At 41.2% G+C, this 20,230-nt stretch overlaps 1 protein-coding gene across 5 annotated transcripts in view; it reads right to left on the bottom strand.

Annotated features, from left to right (window-relative positions):
• The window catches only part of BTBD7 (BTB domain containing 7), a 74,772-nt gene that overhangs the window by 31,097 nt on the left and 23,445 nt on the right, over window positions 1–20,230 (bottom strand). For 3 of the 5 annotated variants that reach the window (XR_005559473.1, XM_039365862.1, XM_039365861.1), the window contains exons 2-3: window positions 17,708–17,895; window positions 14,294–15,373 (exon numbers count right to left, since the gene is read on the bottom strand). Coding sequence is in view for 4 of the 5 variants with exons in the window: in XM_039365862.1 (XP_039221796.1) it covers window positions 14,294–15,373; window positions 17,708–17,789 (1,162 nt within the window). In the remaining variant the exon portion in view is untranslated. Of the gene's footprint in view, window positions 1–3,262; window positions 5,227–14,293; window positions 15,374–17,707; window positions 17,896–20,230 lie in introns of those variants that run through there. The other 2 variants (XM_039365865.1, XM_039365863.1) reach the window with 2 other exon arrangements.

Genomic DNA, 20,230 nt, shown 5'->3' with positions numbered 1-20,230 from the left:
AATAATTCTTCAGCTATATCTAAATCTGATTTTCCACTAAATTCCAGTTTTGCTTCCAAGACATTCATAGCTAATTAATTCTCACTTTTTCAGTAGCCCGATTCCAATTTTTAGGAAGAGGCAAATGAATGAACATACTTTTTCATTATGAACTAATCATATTCAGGATTATTTTAGTCTTTTTAGATCTATAATTGTTTTTTTTTAAATATTTCATTATTTATACCTTTTCATAAATCATTTTGGTTACAGATTGCTTTTTTATTATGCATTAACTTTGGGCATCCTCCTAAGTTAAGAAAACATTTGCTCAGTGCAATGGCATATGAAATTAATATCTGAAGCAGAACAATGATTCATGCTGACCCTTTAAGAACCCTACTAACAAGGGCTGCTAGATCTAATAATACAAACATTAATGTGTTCCTTAATTCAGCATAATGTCTCCCCCTTTCTCCACCCCAGAAGATGTCATCACCACATAATACTTGATGTCTATTTTCTTGATGTAACCTAACACTGTTAAGGATTATATTAAACAAAATTTCTTCCTGGTTTAAAACTGACACTAAAAAGCTTTGATTTTGACTATCTTTTAAACTGTAACAAACAAAGGGGAAAACCTCATCTCCGACAGCAATTTATTCCTTTGTAGTAACTCTATGAAAGGTAAAGCAGAATTGTCATTGCTAGTATATATTTGTGGCAGGATTATAAAAGTTGTCCCTTTGAAGTTATAATAATGCAGGGCAGGCAAGTTGGGCCCAGAGCAAGTATGTCTTTGTAAATCAAGGTAAGCACCATGAATATGCTTGGAAAACAACCAACCATCAATATTTCAATCTGTAAGGGCTACGTGCCACCTTTCAGAGGCACCATCTGTATCTCTACATTCTTGCCAACTCAGTTTCTGGGCAACCTTCAAACAGTTAGCAGTAAGGTTTAAGTCATAAATTAAAACAAGAAAACACTGGACAGGTAAAGAGAGACAGACACAAAGGACAACTAAAACAGAACCACCAGAAGTAAAACCTTAAGGGAGTATAAAAAGCACCACAGTGCTGTCATGATGTCAAAGGCTGTGGAATGAACGCAGAAGCCTTCAGGCATCAATAATAACTCTGGAAAATCAGATTCTTCAGCTAGTAGAGAGTCATCTCTGATCAAGGGATACCACATAGGTCCATAGTCACTTACCTGAATGGAAATGAGAAAGAATAAGGTCAGCATGCAGACTGAATAACTAAAAGGGGCGTTGTCTTACCTGAACGCCTTTTCTCAGCATGATGATGTAGAATCCACCAGATGGGTTATTTCAGCCTTCCTGCTCAGATAGACTAGGTCAGAACTTTGGCCACGCCTCCCTCAGGGTATGTCTTCCCAGTTTTGACAAGGCGAAGCATCTCTGACGAAGTCCGGCACACTGGCTCCAATTATCAAGACAACTGCCTAGACTGCCTCACGGGAGGGTGTGGATTCTACATCATCATGCTGAGAAAAGGCGTTCAGGTAAGACAACGCCTCTTCTCCAACATGATGAGTGTAGAATCCACCAGATGGGACATACCAAAGCCGCTCATGTCCCTACAGGGGGGGGGTCTAGGCTTGTGTCCCCTGCGAAGAAACAACCTGTTGTAGGACCCGTCTGCCAAACGTGGCGTCCGCCGCTGCAAACCTATCTATCCTGTAATGCCTGACAAATACTGAAGGGGAGGACCACGTTGCTGCCCTACAAATCTCCTCGACCAAAGCCTGCGTGGACCAAGCAGCAGATGCAGCAGCGCTGCGAGTGGAATGAGCCGTAATGTGTGGAGGAACTGGAAGAGACTGAGACAGATAGATAGATAGACAGATGCCCGAACAATGCAAGCCCTTATCCACCTACCGATGGTTGAAGAAGAAACCTTCTGACCCATGGCGGAGGGTTGAAAGGACACGAACAAGGCCTCTGACTTTTGGAAAGCCGAGGTCCACTTGACATAGTGACGCAGAGCCCTGAGTACGTCCAATTTATGCCACTGTCGTTCTAGACTATGAGAAGGATTCGGACAAAAATCAGGAAGAACTAGATCTTGGGACCTGTGAAACAAGGTATTGACCTTTGGAATGAAGGAAGGGTCCAATCTGAGGACCACCCTATCCTCGAAGAAGGTACACAAATCATTCCTAACTGAAAGTGAGGCCAATTCCGATATTCTTCTAGCCGATGTTATGGCTACTAGAAATGCCACCTTCAAAGACAGAAAATGAAGAGAACAAGAACTGAGAGGTTCAAACGGAGGAGAGATCAGAGCCTGCAACACCTTAGGTAGGTCCCATGACGGATAGTGATGGACCGCGGGCGGCCTAGTGCTAACCGCCCCTTTGAGAAAAGCATTAACTGCTGGATGTTGCGACAAAGGAACCAAGCTGTCACAGGTAAGAACCGTTGATAGGGCCGCTACCTGCCTGCGGATGGTACTGGATAATAAACCCTTGTTCATACCTTCCAGCAGATAATCCAAAATATTGGGAATTGTGACCGAGAGTGGCCTGAGATTTTGTTTATTGCACCACGTGCAGAAGTTTCTCCACGTGGCGTCATAAATCCTATTAGTCGAGGGGCGCCTGGAGGCTTGAATCATCAAGATCACCCCGGACGAATAGGATTGGCTAGCTAAACTTTCCCACTCAAGTGCCAGGCGGCTAACTGGAGCCACTGTGGGTCTGGATGTTGAAGATTTTCTTGGCTGAGAGCCACCCGATCTGGGGGAATCCTCCACGGTGGCGAGAGAGAAAGATCCATAAGGTCGGCAAACCACGGATGCCTTGGCCAATGTGGAGCAATCAAGATTACCTCCGCCCTTTCCTGAATCAGTTTGCAGATGGTTGCCTATAACAATGGAAGGGGAGGGGGAAATGCATACAGCAGGTCCCCTGGCCACTGGCACCAGAGGGTGTCCGTTCCCTCCGCTCCATGTCGGGAACCTGGAGAAGAACCTGGGAAGTTGAGTGTTCAACGGGGAGGCAAAGAGATCCAGATGTGGACGACCAAACCTTATCGAGATGTCCCTGAACAGTGCCGGGTCCAGTCACCACTCCGAGTGGTCCACTGTGACCCTGCTCAGGGAATCTGCTTGTCGATTCGCCTCCCCCAAAATGTGTTCCGCCCTGATGGACCCCAGGTTGGACTCTGCCCACAGATCTAGGTTCAAGGCCTCCTGCATGAGCGACTAGGACCGGGTCCCTCCCTGCTTGTTGACGTGAGCTTTGGCTGCCACGTTGTCCGTCAGGACAAGGACGTGCTGTCCCGTCACTAGGGAGGAAAACTGTTGGAGAGCTAAGTGTATGGCCCTGAGTTCGAGCCAATTTATATTGTGGGCTAGGTTCGACCGGGACCACTGTCCCTGGGCCAGGTGAGTTTGAATATGAGCACCCCAACCGAACAGACTGGTGTCTGTGGTTAAGGTGAGCCTGAGGGGCTCCTTGAAGAAGGTCCCCTTGTTTATTGCAGGTGAAGCCCACCATAGGAGGGATACCAAGATGTGGTGGGGAACTCTGACCCTTTTGTTGGAGGAACTGAGGTTCTGTTTTTGAACGGGAAGGAGGAATCATTGAAGGCGTCTTGAGTGAAGCCTGGCCCATGGAACAATCCCCATGCAAGAAACCATCTTTCCCAAAAGTTGGGACAGCTGTACCAGGGGCACTACTTTGTCCCTCCAAACCTGATGTACCAGTTTTCGTATGCTGACCCGACGTTCTTGTGAAAGATAGAGCTTGCAAAGGTCCGAATCTATGATCGCCCCCAGATGTAGGAGGCGCTTTGTGGGGATCGTGTGACTCTTCTTGAAGTTCACTGAGAACCTGTGAGCCTGAAGTGTATGTATCATGACCTCGAGGTCTGACTGGGCCGACTGGAAGGAACTGGACTGACTAGGATGTAATCTACGTAGCATTGCACACGCACCGGCCTCAGCCTGAGGTGAGCCGCCAAGACTGCCAAAATTTTTGTGAAAACCCTTGGAGCTGAAGATAGACCGAAGGGAAGAGCTCTGTATTGGTAATGCCGGTGTGCATAGTAAAACCGGAGGAACCTGCGGTGTTCTGGGAGTATCGGGATGTGTAGGTACACCTCTGTTAGATCTATGGATGAGAGGAAATCTCCTTTCTTGATACTGCGAGAATGGACCTTAGGGTCTGCATCTTGAACCTCCTGTAGGTTAAGAAGTAATTTAGACCCTTTAAGTCCAGTATCGCCCTCCATCCTCCTGAGGCTTTGGGGACCACAAACAGGATGGAGTAAAACCCCTTTCCTTCCTGATCCCGTGGTACTGGTTCTATGGCCTTGATGTCTAACAGATGAGAGATGGCCGTGGCTACCAATTTTCCTTTGTTTGCGTTTCTTGACACCGGACACTGGATGAAGCGGTCTGGGGGAGGAGAGTAGAACTCTAGGGTGAGACTGTACTTGACGGTTTCCCTTACCCAGGAGTCTGTGGTGGTCATCTCCCAAATGTCGCTAAACAGCGCCAGACGACCCCCGATGGGAGAGTCCTCCTTAGCGTCACTTGGACCGCCTATATGGGCGACCACCTGATCCCCGGAAGGGGCTGTTAGATTGAAATTGGCCCTTGGCTCCCATGTTCTGGCAGTCCTGTGGACGATCCTGTCTGGGGAGAAAGGATTGTGAGCCTCTTGACCAATCCAAGGACTGCCCTGCCCGAAAGGGCTGCCTCTACTCTCAGGAACCGCTGAGACAGAAGACCTGCCTACGGAACTCCTGTTGGGGCCGTCTATCAGACCCTTTGGAGGGGTGTGCCAGAATCTTACTTTTATCCTTGCCCTCAATAATATGCGGTTCAAGGATTGGCTCGAACAACTGTGTACCGCTATATTTGGATGTGGATAAGCGCCACTTTGATTTCAAATCCGTTCTCCACTGTTTCAGCCATAGTAGCCTACGAAAGGCAACCGTAGCTGCAATGGATCTGGCAGAGTACCTGGTTGAATGAAGAGAAGCGTCTGCCACGTACTCTGAAGTGGCCACTAGTTTCCCTAGTGTCTGATGTGTTCGAACCTGATCCGGTGGGACAAGTGTCTGAAGCTCACGAAGCCACATGATCGATGCCCTGGCGAAGAAAGAGGATGAAGTCGCGGCCTTTATTGCCCATGCCAAAGCCTGGTGCGCTCAGCGAAGAGAGAGTTCAAACTTCTTTTCCTCCACTTTCAGGGCCTCAGCCATATTCCCTGGAATAGCAGATGTGGAAAACAAAGAAGTCAGAGGAGTATCAACTGAAGGTACCTCCAAGAGGGAAGCAAATGAAGAAGACACATTGAACAGTTTCTTTTCTGTACTATTAGGGGAAGGCAGAGTGGCCAGGGATGACCACTGCTTCTCCACTGTAATGCGGAAAACCTGTGGACAGGGAATCTGCTTATCCTCCACCACCTGTTCCACGAACAAAGGATTAGATTCCTGACTGGCGGAGGTAGAAGGTTTCTCCTCCTGTACCGAAGTGAGGTTAACGGTGGTAATGGCCTTTAATAGTAGAGACCGGAAAAGAGAAGGGTCAAAGAGCCCCGAAGTTGGCGCCTGTTTGGGCGCTGCCTCCTCATCTTCTGACATGGGCGTGTCAGCTATCTCCAGGTCAACAGACCCCTCTTCCCCTAGCTGGGAAGAAGTCTCGGAAACCCCTGAACCGGGGACAGTGGTACATACTGCCTGAGGAGGTATAGAAGGAGGTGGTGGTGGTTGAAAGGGCCACTGTCCCCTAGAAGAATTGCATAAATGCATTGTGCATGAAGGACTGAAACTCAGCTGACCACCTATCCCCTTGTTCCACGTAACTAGCACCAGCCTCAGTTGGAATAAATGTGGCCTCAGGGCCATGATGAGAAGATGATGATGAGGAGCAAGGGGGACCAGCCTGCACAGTTTCCCCCTGAGGAGACCAAGCCCTTGGAACATCATGAGAAGGTGCAAATGGAAGCTCAGATGTAGGAGTGTCCAATGGAGTGGGGGAAACCACTTCAGCTTCACTGGACCTGAGCCTTTGGGCTTTGGAGAATTCCCTTTCCAGTGCCAAATGTCTCCTCGAAGCCTCTCGCTCGGCTGACTTTGAGGGCTCTTTGGTAGAGAGGTGTTTTGTTTTGGACTTTTTCTTTCCCCCGTGTCCAAATAAGTAGATCTGTGCTTTGCCTGTGCGGGAGGAATACCCAAGCCCTGTGGTGCCTAGGGCGAGGGACTGTCTGCCATTGCAGTCTAGATAATCCGAGTAGGAGATATCCAGAAGTGGGGGGAACCCAAACAAACAGATCTAGTTGACAGAGATGGAAAACCGATCCTCACTCTGCACAACAGCAATGGCAAGGACAGCCAGACAGCTCTCTAGAACTGCCTGTTTAGGCCTGTGACAAATGCCACACACTAATTGTAGCAGGTGGATTTAAATAAATTCCCGTTTGCTCAACTCACCCCAGAAGAAGAGGACATGTGCTAGAGTACAATGAGTAGTTAGAATAATAACACCCGATACAGATCAGGAATCAACTCTGTGTCTGATGACACTGAAAACTTGCCCCCCGGTGAAAGGACTGACAAGGCAGACCTGTAGCAATAAAAGAAGCAGGGCTTAGTACTCTTGTGAGGAACACGAGGTCCCTCAAAATGGCTTCCGTGCTTAGAAACACACTCAAAATGGCGACTGCCTAAGAGATACGCTCAAAATGGCAGCTGCCTAAGAGACACACTCAAAATGGCAACTGCCTAAGAGACACACTCAAAATGGCGGCCGTTGTTGATGACCCATTCAATATGGCGGCCGCCTGTAAAACACGCAGTTAAAATGGCGGCCGCCTCATATAGTGCCTCCCAAGGAAAAAACAAGCACCCAAAATAGGGGAATGGAAGGGAATCGAAACCTCCTGCCAGAAAATAGACTTTAAGCCAGTTAATCTGATCAAAAGCAATTCCCCCTGAAAGCACTTGCTGTTAGGCGCACTGCCTCCACTGCAATGCAAATTTTGAAGTCCAGGAAAGCCTCATGCTGACGAAGCCGAGGGGGAAGCCTCTGAGTTGTCTGAGTCTCTGAAGACTCCGATCTCCGAAAACCAGCTGGCCAGCTATTTCACTGTTCCGCTGATTGCCGATTGGGAGCTGAAAAGCCCATATTTGATAAACGGCCTGCAGCCTTCTCCACAGGAGCTTGTTGGGCTCGAGGCCAGAAAGCCTGATTCAACTTTCGACTTCAATTTTTTTGAATTTAGTTCTGAATGAAAAGCAATACAATTTAAATATAACCTAATAATTTTAAAGTCAATTAAATGCAATTAGAAAGCAAATTAACCTAGCCTAGCTAAGGAGCCGAAAAAACTGCGCCCTGCCTGAGCCCGAGACTAAGTCAAAACTGGGAAGACACACCCTGAGGGAGGCGTGGCCAAAGTTCTGACCTAATCTATCTGAGCAGGAAGGCTGAAATAACCCATCCAGTGGATTCTACACTCATCATGCTGGAGAATTGCAAATATACTTATCTGGATATAAGATATGTTGAACTCACTGGGGAAGTGATTATAATACTTTACATAAAGTGTCCTTGTAACTCAGCATAAAGTTTCATTTTTGTATTCTACTATTTTGTATTCTACTATTCTCAGGTTCTCTTCTGTTATTTCTCCCATCAGGTAAATATGTAGGGATAAATAGAGCTATTTCCAGCATTACAGCAGTCTTAAGAGCATGGCTACCTAGGAATAATAGCCATTGAACTCAACAGGATTTATTACATAGTAAACCATATCTATTTATATTTGCAAATCCAAACATCCATGCCTCTCCACCCTATGAAATATTCTTCCACTGTTCTGGTCATCTGAAAAGGGATAAAAACATGGTTCTGCGGCCTTATGTGGAAAACCCAAAGGAGGCACAGTCCTGGGCTTGCTTTATGCCGGGGTAGGCAACCTTGGTTCTTTTATGACTCGTGGACTTCAGCTGGGAGTTGAAATCTACTAGTCATAAAAGAGCCAAGGTTGCCTACCCCTGGTTTATGCCATGAGAGCCCTCCCTTTGCCTTTGTCAACCAATTTTTAACAGAGTTAATTATTCTTACCTCCTTAAAAAAATTTATCTTTTAAAACTTTTTAACTGAAAATTTAAAGCTTAACATTTAATTTTTTATATATTGTTTTATATTTTTATGTTTTATTGTACACTGTCCAGAGCCCCTCTTTGAGGGAGATGGGTGGCTTAGAAATGTGAAATATAAATAAATAAAATTTTCTGTTAACAGCGGGGGGGGGGGAATCAATTTAGTTTAGAAATGGGAAATCTTTTGGGGGGCAATTAATTTTAATAAATTCCATTAAAATTAATTTTTAATGCTTTGTTTTTTCCAGTGCAGCCTCTCCCCAGTGCATATATAATTTCATCAAATGCATACATACCTTTGGAGGAAAATTAGGCAGGATTAGTTTTAGTGAGAAGCAGGAAATAGCTCAGAAAGTAGAGAAGCTGATAGCATAAGCTCACAAAGCAGGGAAGCCAGGCAGCATACAGAATTTTTGTGCCCATAGAGTCCTCCAAAAATGGCGTGCTGAGTGACCGGCTGCTTTTTCCTCCTGCCAACAAACAGTTAATTTTGCTGCTAAAGCTGGTTCTTTGACCCCATGCTCTCCAGATTTAAATGGGAGCAACTAGGAATGACCCAAAATGACCCTTGAATAACCAACCGTCTCAGATGATTTTTTACCTGGGAAGAGGAATCTCAATGGCTGCAATTCTTGGTAGGAGCTGTCAGAGGTTGCAGTTATACCATGTTTTAACCCTTTTTCCTTTTGGTTGATTTTTTTTTAAAAACGTGCCTCTGTTTTGATTGCACGCTTTAAAGTTTTCTTTTTCTTTTTGACTTTTATCTTCAACTGTTAAATGACTGGCTAAATGTTGATTTCTTCTAACCCCTTGCAGGATTTTAAGGTTCATTTTCTGCGCATTTTTACTGTTTTATTTTGGGAATTGTGAATCACTTTCGCTTTCACCGTATGGAGGTCGATGGTGGGAGGACTGTTCCCTAGGTAGTGAAAGTGGTCTGATTTGATTTACATTTACACCAGATTTTTACTACAGGGATTTAGTATTTTAGCGGTTTACTAGTTTTATACTTTATTTGATTTCATTATATTAGTTTTTAAAAACTCTGGTCTTATTTCTTTTAACCTCTGATGGGAACTTCCCTTTCTTTTCTATTCCCTTTTTATTGTCTCAATATTTTCTGCAGTCATTCTGTTATGGTATATCTTCTTCTCCTGTCCATGAGACGTTTATGTTTTGTTGTGAAAGCTCAGTACAAGGGAATTTTGGACTAGATTAGAAAATTAAACAATAAATTAAGGGTTTTGAATATTATAGGGCAGTGCGGTGGCTCAGCGGTTAAGATACTGAACTTGTCGGCTGGAAAGCCGGTAGCCCAGGTTCGAGACCTGAGCTCCATGTGACAGGGTGAGTTCCCATCCTTGCCTCAGCTCTTGCCAACCCAGCAGTTCGAAAGTATGCAAATGTGAGTAGATAAATAGGTATCACTTCGGTGGGAATGTAATAGCACTCTGTGACATCATGCTGGTAACATGACCACAGAAATGTCTCTGGATAGCACTGGCTCAGTGATCTTGAAGCAGAGATGATGCCCCCTATAGTCAGCAACGACTAACAGAGTAAAATCTGCAGGGACTCCTTTTTTACTTTTTTTAAAAATTATATAACATATGTTCCTTACAATGTCCCTACAAAGAGATATAAAAGAAAGTCGAGAATCTGATCATCTTAATGTTAAAGCCCTTTTGAAATAAAAATATTTTTAATTTACAATTTTAAATTTAAAATCCAGATTTTTTTTTTGATAAATTAACAGTGGTTATCAGCAGCTAAATCAGACTTAAAATTGGATGGATTGGAATCTGATTTGTTGCTTGCAAATTTGAAGGAGAATGAGCCTGGTTTGAGAATTGCACGATTGTTGGAGAAGGCTTAAAGGGGCATGAATTCAAAAGACTTAGAGATGACAGAATTAATGAATGATGGCCTGAACTTTCTTTAAAAAAATTGATGGAGATTGGGGGATGAACTTACTATATCCAATTCGAAAATAATTGTCAAGAGATGTTGCATTTCAACTTGCAAGAAAATTCTTTGAACAGCAAATGCTGCAGAGATATTTACAATGGAGATTTATGACTGGGGAGCGAGATACAATTGTTGGGGAAAAAATCCCAATAAAAACTTTAAGGGGAAGTTTTATTATTAAAGAATCAATTAAGGATATTTGATCCTGGATAGATCAGAGATAATGACTGCAATGGTTTATAATAGATCAGAAGCTATTGTGGACTTTCTATAAGATAAATACAATACAGATTGTTAATAGGGGGCTCTGAAGTTTAACTTTGTTATTGGCTTTACCTGTTAACTATTTTTTAATATAGTAAATAAATGCCAGGTCAAATTGGTTGGTAAACAGAATTGTAGAAGTTCAGAAACTGTGGGCCCGTTTCTTGAAATATGTTTATCGGTATTCAATTGGGGTGGGGGGAGAAATCTATACATATGTGGGTTTTTTTGACACATTTTAATGTCATGTTTTGCTTTTTATGTTTTGTATTTTTTTTCCTTTTTTTGGTGTTCATATTTTAACTTTGTGAATAAAATAAATATTGAAAAAAATCTGTGCCCATTTGTAATCTGTATAATTGTCCTATTTTCTCAGAGGTTGGAGGGAATGAGCATACATTCTTTTGGCAAATAGCACAGCCAGTTTACAAATATGCATGCATTGTTCTTCCTGCATTACATTTTCAATTATAATAATCCAATGCCTGTTTTATAAGCTTCTTACTGATCTTAAGTCTATCAAATATGTCCTCAATGTGTCAAAGAAATTATGTCAAATTATGTTTTTGCATAATCTGCTCTTTTTTTTCTACAAAAATACATTGTTCTTTCAGAAATCAGAAAACCTTCATATCGAAATGCAGAAGATCAGGTTGTTTAAGGGATCCAACAGCTATCAAAAAGTCGTAAGAAAAACATGACTGCATCCCCAAGGGAAAACTGTCATAATCAGAGAAAGGTCCAATATGTACTATCTATTGATTTCAAAAGCAATTCATCAACCTCATTTTTCAACTGGTCCTGAAGTATATTTCTTTTTTATTTAGATTGGGTTGGATTTGAGTTATTATTCCTAGTAGATTTTAGTTTAAGTTCCCAGGCAGTAGTAAATTGTGACAAACATTCACTCATATTAGAAGTTAACACTGTTTCTAATGTGGTATCTGAGTATCTAGATTTTCACATGATAAAACAGCTGAGCACAAATATCTGGGGGAAAAAAGCATAATATCTGAGTACTACAATATTCCAATTTCACCCAGTAAAATTATAAACAGTAATGAAGGCTTTCTACAAGTTACATCAGTACACTGATCTTAGCAAACATCTGTATTTTTCTCCCAGAAACAAAAAACACAGATCCAATAAGAAACCTTTAAAGAACTATATGTCTGAGAACAGCAGCAACATGATAAAAAGTAGGTAATACTCCAGTTACCAAAGTTAATATTGTGGTTCACAGGGCCACAAAACAAATGTTTTCTTTAAAAACTCTCCTTTGGCTATAATCTCTCATTTCATAGCATGCTTTCATGCAGATATATACTTCCTAGACTTAAAAAAGAATGTGATTTTATGAGTGCAGAATTTGAAACTGAATCAGAATCTCTGTTCTAGTTTATAAGGCATATTTCTGGATATTCTAAAATATAAAGGGATCTTTGTGAAAGACAATATTTGGTTTCTGTCACTTTTTAGCTACATGTTATTGTTCATGTTTCTCCCTCGTTTGCCTGGTTTATACCCTCAGCTGAATGTTAAATTATATTTTTGCATATCATATACAGATATTTATATTTTCCAAACTCACATTTCAGGTTAAAAGTGCAGCAATTATCTGAGTGAAATTCAAAAGACTGAATAGGAGTGTGACTAGAAGTCCATAGAGAAACATAACTGATACTGCATGTCATGTATTTTCATTTCTATAAGTTCAGGTAGTCCTTGCCTTATGCTGGTTTATTTAATGGTGGTTTAAAGTTGCAACAGACCCAGAAAATTGACTTATGACTAGTTACAAGTGTTGCACCACTCCCACAGTCATGTGATCCCAATTTGGGAGCTTGGCATCCTACTCACATTTATGGTAACTGCAACATTTTGTGGTAACATTATTGTGACTTGTGACTTTCCAGCAGGCTTTCAACAAGCAAAGTCAATTGGAGAAGCCAATGACTACATAATTCACTTAATGACTCTGGTAAAATTGGTTGTAAAATCAGCACCGGATGACTCGCTCCTATGGCTGCATTGACTTAAAATCACAATTAGAACTAGAATTTCCATAATTCAAGAACTCCCTGTACATTAATCCTGCAATTTTTCACAATTTTATTCAGAAAACCTATTATGTTCAAACAGGCTTCCTCGCAGATACATGTACTAGAAATGCAAATTTATTTCTTGAATTTCTTTTGTAATGCTCTAGCTTGTATAAATCTCCTTCCTATGCACCTGGAAGGGATTTCTGTATCCAATCCATGCAGAGACATCTAAATTACTTTTGATTTATATAAAATATTTTGAAATGTAGGTTCATATGCGAAGAGGCTTTCAAAATTAAAGCCATTTTGCAGGATGGAATGTGCTTTTTTTCTAACTGTAATAAAGCAGATTTCTAGCAAATCTCTTTTAAAATAAATAAATAAATAGTAGTAGTAGTAGTAGTAGTAGTAGTAGTAGTAGTAGTAGTAGTAAAGTTGGAAGGGACCTTGGAGGTCATCTAGTTCAACCCCCTGCTCAGGCAGGAAACCCTACACCATTTCGGACAAATGGCTGTCCAGTCTCTTCTTAAAAACTTCCAGTGTTGGAGCATTTACTGCTTCTGGAGGCAGGCTGTTCCACTGATTAATTGTTGTCACTATCAGGAAGTTTCTCCTTAGTTCGAGGTTGCTTCTCTCCTTGATTAGTTTCCACCCGTTGCTTCTTGTCCTGCCTTCAGGTGCTTTGGAAAATAGCTTGATTCCCTCTTCTTTATGGCAGCCCCTGAGATATTGGAATACTGCTATCATGTCCCCCCTTGTCCTCTCTTCGTTAAACTAGACATACCCAATTCTAGCAACCGTTCCTTATATGTTTTAGCCTCCAGTCCCCTAATCATCTTTGTTGCTCTTCTCTGTACTCTTTCTAGAGTCTCAACATCTTTTTTCCAGCGTGGTGACCAAAACTGGATGCAGTATTCCAAGTGTGGCCTTACCAAGGCATTGAAGAGTGGTATTAATACTTCACGTGATCGTGATTCTATCCCTCTGTTAATGCAGCCTAGCACTGTGTTGGCCTTTTTGGCAGCTGCAGCACACTGCTGGCTCATATTTAAGTGATTGTCTACTAGGACTCCGAGGTCCCTCTCACAGTTACTACTATTGAGCATGGCGCCACCTATGCTGTACTTGTATAAATACCGGTATATTAATTAGCAAGAAAATACTTTATTGGGTAGTGAACTTTCACAGAACTGCTAAATCACTTGCTTGGTTATTTGGGAGAGGCTCTATTTAAGTAATAAATGAACATCAAACATTCAATATTTAATTTCCACATCTCCCAAACAAAAGTGTGAAAGACCTTTCCCTGAAACCCCAGAAAGCTGCTATCGGTTTGTTTGCAAGACCAAACAATAATCTGACTGTAAAGAGCAATTTCTTATAGATACTGCTATATAAATTAATCACTTCTAATACAGTTATCTTCTGCTTGTTTGAAGAGATCAATCAAGTTAGGAGCCAGCTGTTTGTAACATAGTACATTGCTGACAATGTCGATCATAACTTACAAAAAGAGGAATATCTCTAGTATGGTGACTACTATAGCTACGCGTGCATCAAAACCAAGGTTTTTTCCCCTCTACAACTTAAAAGATGGTACACACACACACACTCATATACATATGCGTGCACACACGCACACACATAACATGGAAATAAACCTCATTAAATATAGCTCTGTTCAGTAATTTATTCTAAAAAACATATAGTTAATTGACTAAAATCACATGAAACTAATAATAATTTCACAGCAGGATAATTTTAGAAACGTCACCTAGAAAAGAAGAGCAGAAACTATCAAGAAATATATTTTACAAAAAGAAATTTTAAAAATCCATCCAGATTTAAACATTGCAGTGTGCTTTTAAAGGATAAAATAATCATTTACCTTGTGCAAGCATACTGAACTCCAGGAAAAGTGCTATGTGGTAAAGTTCCATAGCTTCTTCAGCCTTTGTGATGCTTGGCTTTCCTGCTACAAGAGCCTGGACCTCACTTAAACTCCCTACTGATGGACTGCTGTGCAAAATAGAGAGATCCACCAAATCTGTATACATACAGTTTAAAATTACCCTCACGTATTTTTTTGGTATGATAGATTCATCTAGTATAATCCTTGTTGGAGTCCTTAGAGTTCGATCTGTAATTTCTTCTCCGGTTCTTATCCTCCTCTGTAGTAGATGGCGGAAGAAAGGTGAGCGTGATGAAATAATAGCTTTGTGTGCTCTGAGCTCCTCATCTAAGCAGTTCTGACTTCCACAATAAGCTTCAACAAGTTCAGAGTCAGATGAAAAACTGAGAACCACATCATAATAGCACATGTAATCCAACAGCCCTCGCATATCAACATCTAGAGAATTTGGTGTTCCAAATTCCTCACTAAGCTGCATGAGAATGTCAACATTCTGAAACCTCGAATCTTCCATCCCAAATTCACCTGTGTATAGGTAGTGTAGCAAAGCAGAAAACATGGGCAGGTCGATGCCAGCTGTATTGATATCCATTATAATCTCTGCACCATATTCTGGTGAGGAAGAAAGTAGGGTCTTAAAAAATGGGCACCTTGCAGCCAAAATTGCACGATGCACAGGGAAGCAAGTCTCTTGAAATATCAGATCAACATCTGTGCAATATTTAAATTCGTACAGTTCAGCCATGTCTTTCTGCAGCGTCCTGGCTTCTGGTCTTGCTAAACTAGCTTGCAGAGAAAGCTCTTTTAAGGCCGACGTTCCTTCATACTCTTCCACTAATGCATTGACATCCCTGACATCCCAGCCTGAGAGGAGCTCACGCATCTGTTTGGCATGATCAGCAGACCTGTTAGACTTTCGGCGCTTAATAAACTTCTTTTTGAGGGTAGCAAGGCCAGAGCTTTTCTTTTTCTTATCTTGAGGTTTCTCGTGGCCATGCTCAAGGCTATAAAGTTTAGATTCACAGCCATAACCTTGATGGGAATAGGATGATGTTCCTGAAAGAAGGGGGAAAAAAAAGCTGCCTGAAGCCCAAAGTTAGGGTATAAAAAATGAGTGAAATGCATTGATAAGGAGTTTTAAACTATTATATGGAAAATGTTCAGAGTAGTTTACAATAAACTAGCAAAATGTACTTATAAAGAAAATGTACAAAATTTTGCATACAAAAAAAAAAAAAAAAAACTAGTGGAAAAGCTATTATTTGACTACCCAGATCTATCCAACAAAGGAATCAATCCTGACAGTTTTCAACTGTCAAGACCCCCAACTTTTATTTAGCTGTAATTTGCAATACATGGAGATTTTGAAAAATAAAATATTTATTTACCCTACTTCTTTCTCTTTCTACCTTTCTTAAACAAAATAGTGATGGCAGTATTATAGGAACTGATTTTAAGTCAAAATGGTTAGATGAAAAGATTTTTAAAAAATAAACAATTTTTCTCTTTTTACAGATATAAAAAAAAATGGCCTGGGTCATTTATCTTTCATCTGGAATATGTAACTGACTGGAAAAATCCTAGTTGCATTCCTGTGGTTTTACTATTTTTGTCTATCCCATGTCTTTCATTCTTCCATTTTTGTGGATTAATCGTGTTTGCCAGTTAGGGAAAATTAATACACTAACATATCTTGTAAGATTTGCCATGAAAAACATATTAAAAGACATCTTACACAATTACTGAATTCTGTCCACATCTGTCATTATTTTCCAAATCTTGATTATTCTTTCTTTTTATTTGATCTTCTTGAAAATTTGGCATATAATATATATGGCTGTGCATCTAACATTTTGAAATTTTTCTGGTCCTGTAGCAAAACTAAATATTAATTTTTAGTTTTATTTTTATCTAATCTGATGTATATTTAACTGTATTTATTTTAACTATAGCAATGTCTGATTTAAAAGAACACCACACAGTTCCTTATATTTGAAGATTTTTACTTTGCTTTTCCTGGTTGACTCTTTTGTAATTTTGCAATGGATTACAGACCTGGCCAAACATTTTTAATACATTTTAATACATTAGCAAAGGCTATGACATAGCTATACTCTTTTTAAGGTTTGTTGTACAACACTTCCTCTCCCCTAAACCTATAAGCTACCATAGAGTGTTATACGACCTCAGGCACACCTTCTCAACATAAATGTTGAAACTTTTTGCTAATCTAGTCATGAAGTCAAGTTATAGTGGCCTGGGAGTTGCGGGGACCGAGATAAGTGGGTGCGGGGCTTGTGGGGCAGCTCCACCCCCACCTGCCTTGCCTCACCTTGTGGCAGCAGCACTGATGTGATGTGCATTCTCCTACCCCGTTGTGGACACGAGCAACCAGACGGTGGACAGAGTGGGTGGGTGGCCACAATATAAGACATCCGCCGATCTTTGGTCTTTTGGTCCCTCTCCAAAAAATAAGACCGGGTCTTATTTTTGGGGAAACATGGTAAAATCCTTTTTGGTGTTTAGCTTAGCAAGACCCATAAACTTATGCATTCCAAAAGATCCATTTTGTTAAACATTTTAAACCCTGACCACAAGTGGTCAGTTTTTAACATGAATAAGACAGAAGATTTTAAAATATTCCAAAGAAAGTGAACAAAAGGACCATAGAACATAACATACCGCAAGATGCAAATATTGAAGTCATTGACGTTTCAGTTGAACTCCTGACAGGTCTTAGAGTTAATTAATGCTTAAGATTTATCTCTAGCAAACCTACCATTAGATCTGCTAACTTCACAATATTACATTATGTTAAAAATTTATTTATATCAAGTTTTTACTGCTAGCATAGCCTGAGAAAATAGAATTCTAACATCATTCTAAATTTGAAATCAAAATTAGAACCCACAGAAGAAAAATTCCAGTGGTTAAATATCATCTCATCTGTTCTGGTTTGTCTTTTTGTAGCAACAAACAGAAATTTAAAAGATCCTTGCAAGAATGAGCTCTGAAATTCTGAACATCTTTAATATTATGTTTTTCTGAGCCAATAATATTTTAAAAGTTGCCCATTAGATAAGTTCAAGACTTAGCTATTTCTAAAATATGCATCCTTTCTCACTTTGTCTCTTGATATAAAAAAGTTTGTTTTCCCAGCATGCATTTGGGTAATTTTAGGTTTAACAAATGAGACAGAATTATCCATTTCCTCTCATAAGTATCCTTTGCAAGTGAACAGAACTTGTAATAGTACGATAGATTTATCAAATGAACTGCTGCTTAATATAAATTATATCAAAACTGCCTTCACGTTAGCCATGGTTACAGACAACATATGGCCTGGATATGCAATGTAAATATTTTAAATGGAGAAACAGAAATACTTACCTATGAATGTCTGTTGTGCCTGAGAATTTCCCCCTACCCTTGGGGAACACGAATGAGGATAGTTTGAAGCATTAGCACCCATCTTCTTTAGTCACTTGAGCACTCCACTTCCTGGCTCATCAGCGCACAATTCCATAAGCCATGATAGAACTTCAGACACAGTTCAAGTAGGAGCTTTTTCCCCATTTCTGAAAAATTGTAAACATAATATTACTACCTTTCTAAGTAGTTACATGAACACTGTAATGATTTGAGTGACCATATACTATTTGTAGTGAGTTTTCTTATTAATGCAGCTATAAGTAAACATGCATAATCTAATCATTTTTTAAAATTAATTTTGCATCAAGACCTATTTTGTCAAATGAACTAAAGTTCACCTATAAAGGTTCATGAGATAGGACATCCTAATATCTAGAATTTATGAGTACATAAAAGGTGGTTTAGAAACACATACTCTACAAACAGTATAGATAGAAGCCATTGACTGCAATATAATATATACTAGTTACAGTATGTAACCTTCAAAATGTATGAACAGATTATAAAGGCAGGCAGGAAAAAAACACAAAAAATTAAGATCCAAAGCAAAAAGCTTACAGCAAAGACTGAATGGATAATACAGCTAAAAGATTGTTATATAATGTGCAAATTTGAGTATGGTGCACTTAAATATAATTTACATATATATGGGCAAGCTAACATTTTCTTACCAACAATAAAGCATGGGATTTGTGTGAGGTACCAAATGTTTCCTGACTATAGAAAAACTTAATTTACAGTCATTAAATTGGAGATTCTATTAAAACATTTTTTTTAGTGTTGATGCTGTTACACGGCCATAGTTAACTGGCTATTATTACAAGAAATTCTAATTAAAGTTTATGTTAAGTTTCTTTTTGAATTGAGGAAGATTTGATATTTCTCAGAATTAAAAGAAAAGGGGTGTTGTCTTACCTGAACGCCTTTTCTCAGCACGGACATGGATAATCCACTAATGGGTTAACTTAATCCTCCTGCTCAATCAGATCAAGTCAGCCAAACTTGCCACGCCTGTCCTGGGCCTGTTTTCCCAGTCTCGACGATGGCGCAGCTACTGACTGACAGCAGGACGTGTTGGCTCACAGACACTGACCCTAAGCCTAAGGACCTGAATGGGTGGGTGTGGATTATCCATCTCCGTGCAGAGAAAAGGCTTTCAGGTAAGATAACGGCCCTTCTCCAGCACTGGAGATGGATAATCCACTAATGGGACATACCAAAGCCCACTGTCCTACAGGAGGGAAGCGGGCAAATTTGGAACCGTGTCGCGGGGTCCCACCTGCTGGAGAACCCTCCTGCCAAAGGATGCCTCGGCGGATGCGTACCTGTCCAGTTTGTAATGCCGTATAAACGGCGAAAGGGAAGACTACGTGGCCACCCTACACACTTCCTTGATGGAAGCCTGTGTGGCCCAAGCCGCAGAAGTGGCTGCACTGCACGTAGAGTGGGCCGTAACATGACGTGGAACCAGCAAGGAATCGGACTGGTATGCCCCCGCAATGCAACCTCTTATCCACCAGCCAATTGTGGAGGCCGAGACCTTCCAACCCTTGTAAGAAGGGTGGAAGGAGACAAAAAGTGCCTCAGAGCTACGGAAGGCAGCCGTCCGCTTGATATAATAACGGAGAGCCCGGCAGATATCCAGGGAATGCCACTGATGTTCCAGATCATGGGAAGATTAGAGCAGAAATCAGGGAAGACGATATCCTGGGCCCTATGAAAAAGGGAATTAACTTTGGGGACAAAGGTGGGATCTAAGTGAAGGGTAACCTGGTCCCGGTGAAAGACACACAGATCGTCCCTGACTGAGAGAGCCGCCATCTCAGAATACACAGGGCCGAAGTAATAGCCACAAAGAAGGCGACCTTAAGAGATAAGGATCTCATGTTGCACGAACTGAAGGGTTCTAAAGGAGCCTTTGTGAGAGCCTGAAGGACCCGAAGCAATTCCCACAAGGGATATCTGTGGACTACAGGTGGCCTGGTATTAGTAGCGCCCTTGAGGAAAGAATGGATCAAGGGATGTTGACCCAGAGAGTTAACAGTGTCACAAGTAACCAAGGTAGAGAGGGCTGCCACCTGTCTGCGCAAGGTGTTAGGTGCCAAACCTTTATTCAGCCCCTCCAGCAAATAGTCCAAAATATTTGGGATGGTTAATTTCAATAAGGGTAGTTGATGAGTGGAACACCACCGACAAAAATTCTGCCACGTGGCATCGTAGATGCGGTTGGTAGCCGGCCTGCGAGATGCCTGAATTATGGCAATGACCTGGCGAACAGGACTCCTGGGATAGGAGCTGGCGTTCAAGTGCCAAATGACTAACTGGAGCCATTGAGGGTCTGGGTGAATCAGATCCCCCTGGGTCAGTGATACCCGGTCTGGCGGAATTTTCCAAGGGCGCAATAGGGAAAGACCAACAAGGTCAGCGAACCAAGGTCTCCACGGCCAGTAAGGGGCTATCAATAGAACCTCTGCCCTCTCC

This window comes from Crotalus tigris, unplaced genomic scaffold (assembly GCF_016545835.1).
Source record: "Crotalus tigris isolate CLP2741 ecotype Arizona unplaced genomic scaffold, ASM1654583v1 scf7180000020201.887925, whole genome shotgun sequence".
In the NCBI taxonomy this organism is placed as follows: Eukaryota; Metazoa; Chordata; class Lepidosauria; order Squamata; family Viperidae; genus Crotalus; species Crotalus tigris.
Note: the sequence above shows the minus strand (reverse complement) of the source record. Positions and strands in the feature narration are given on the sequence as shown.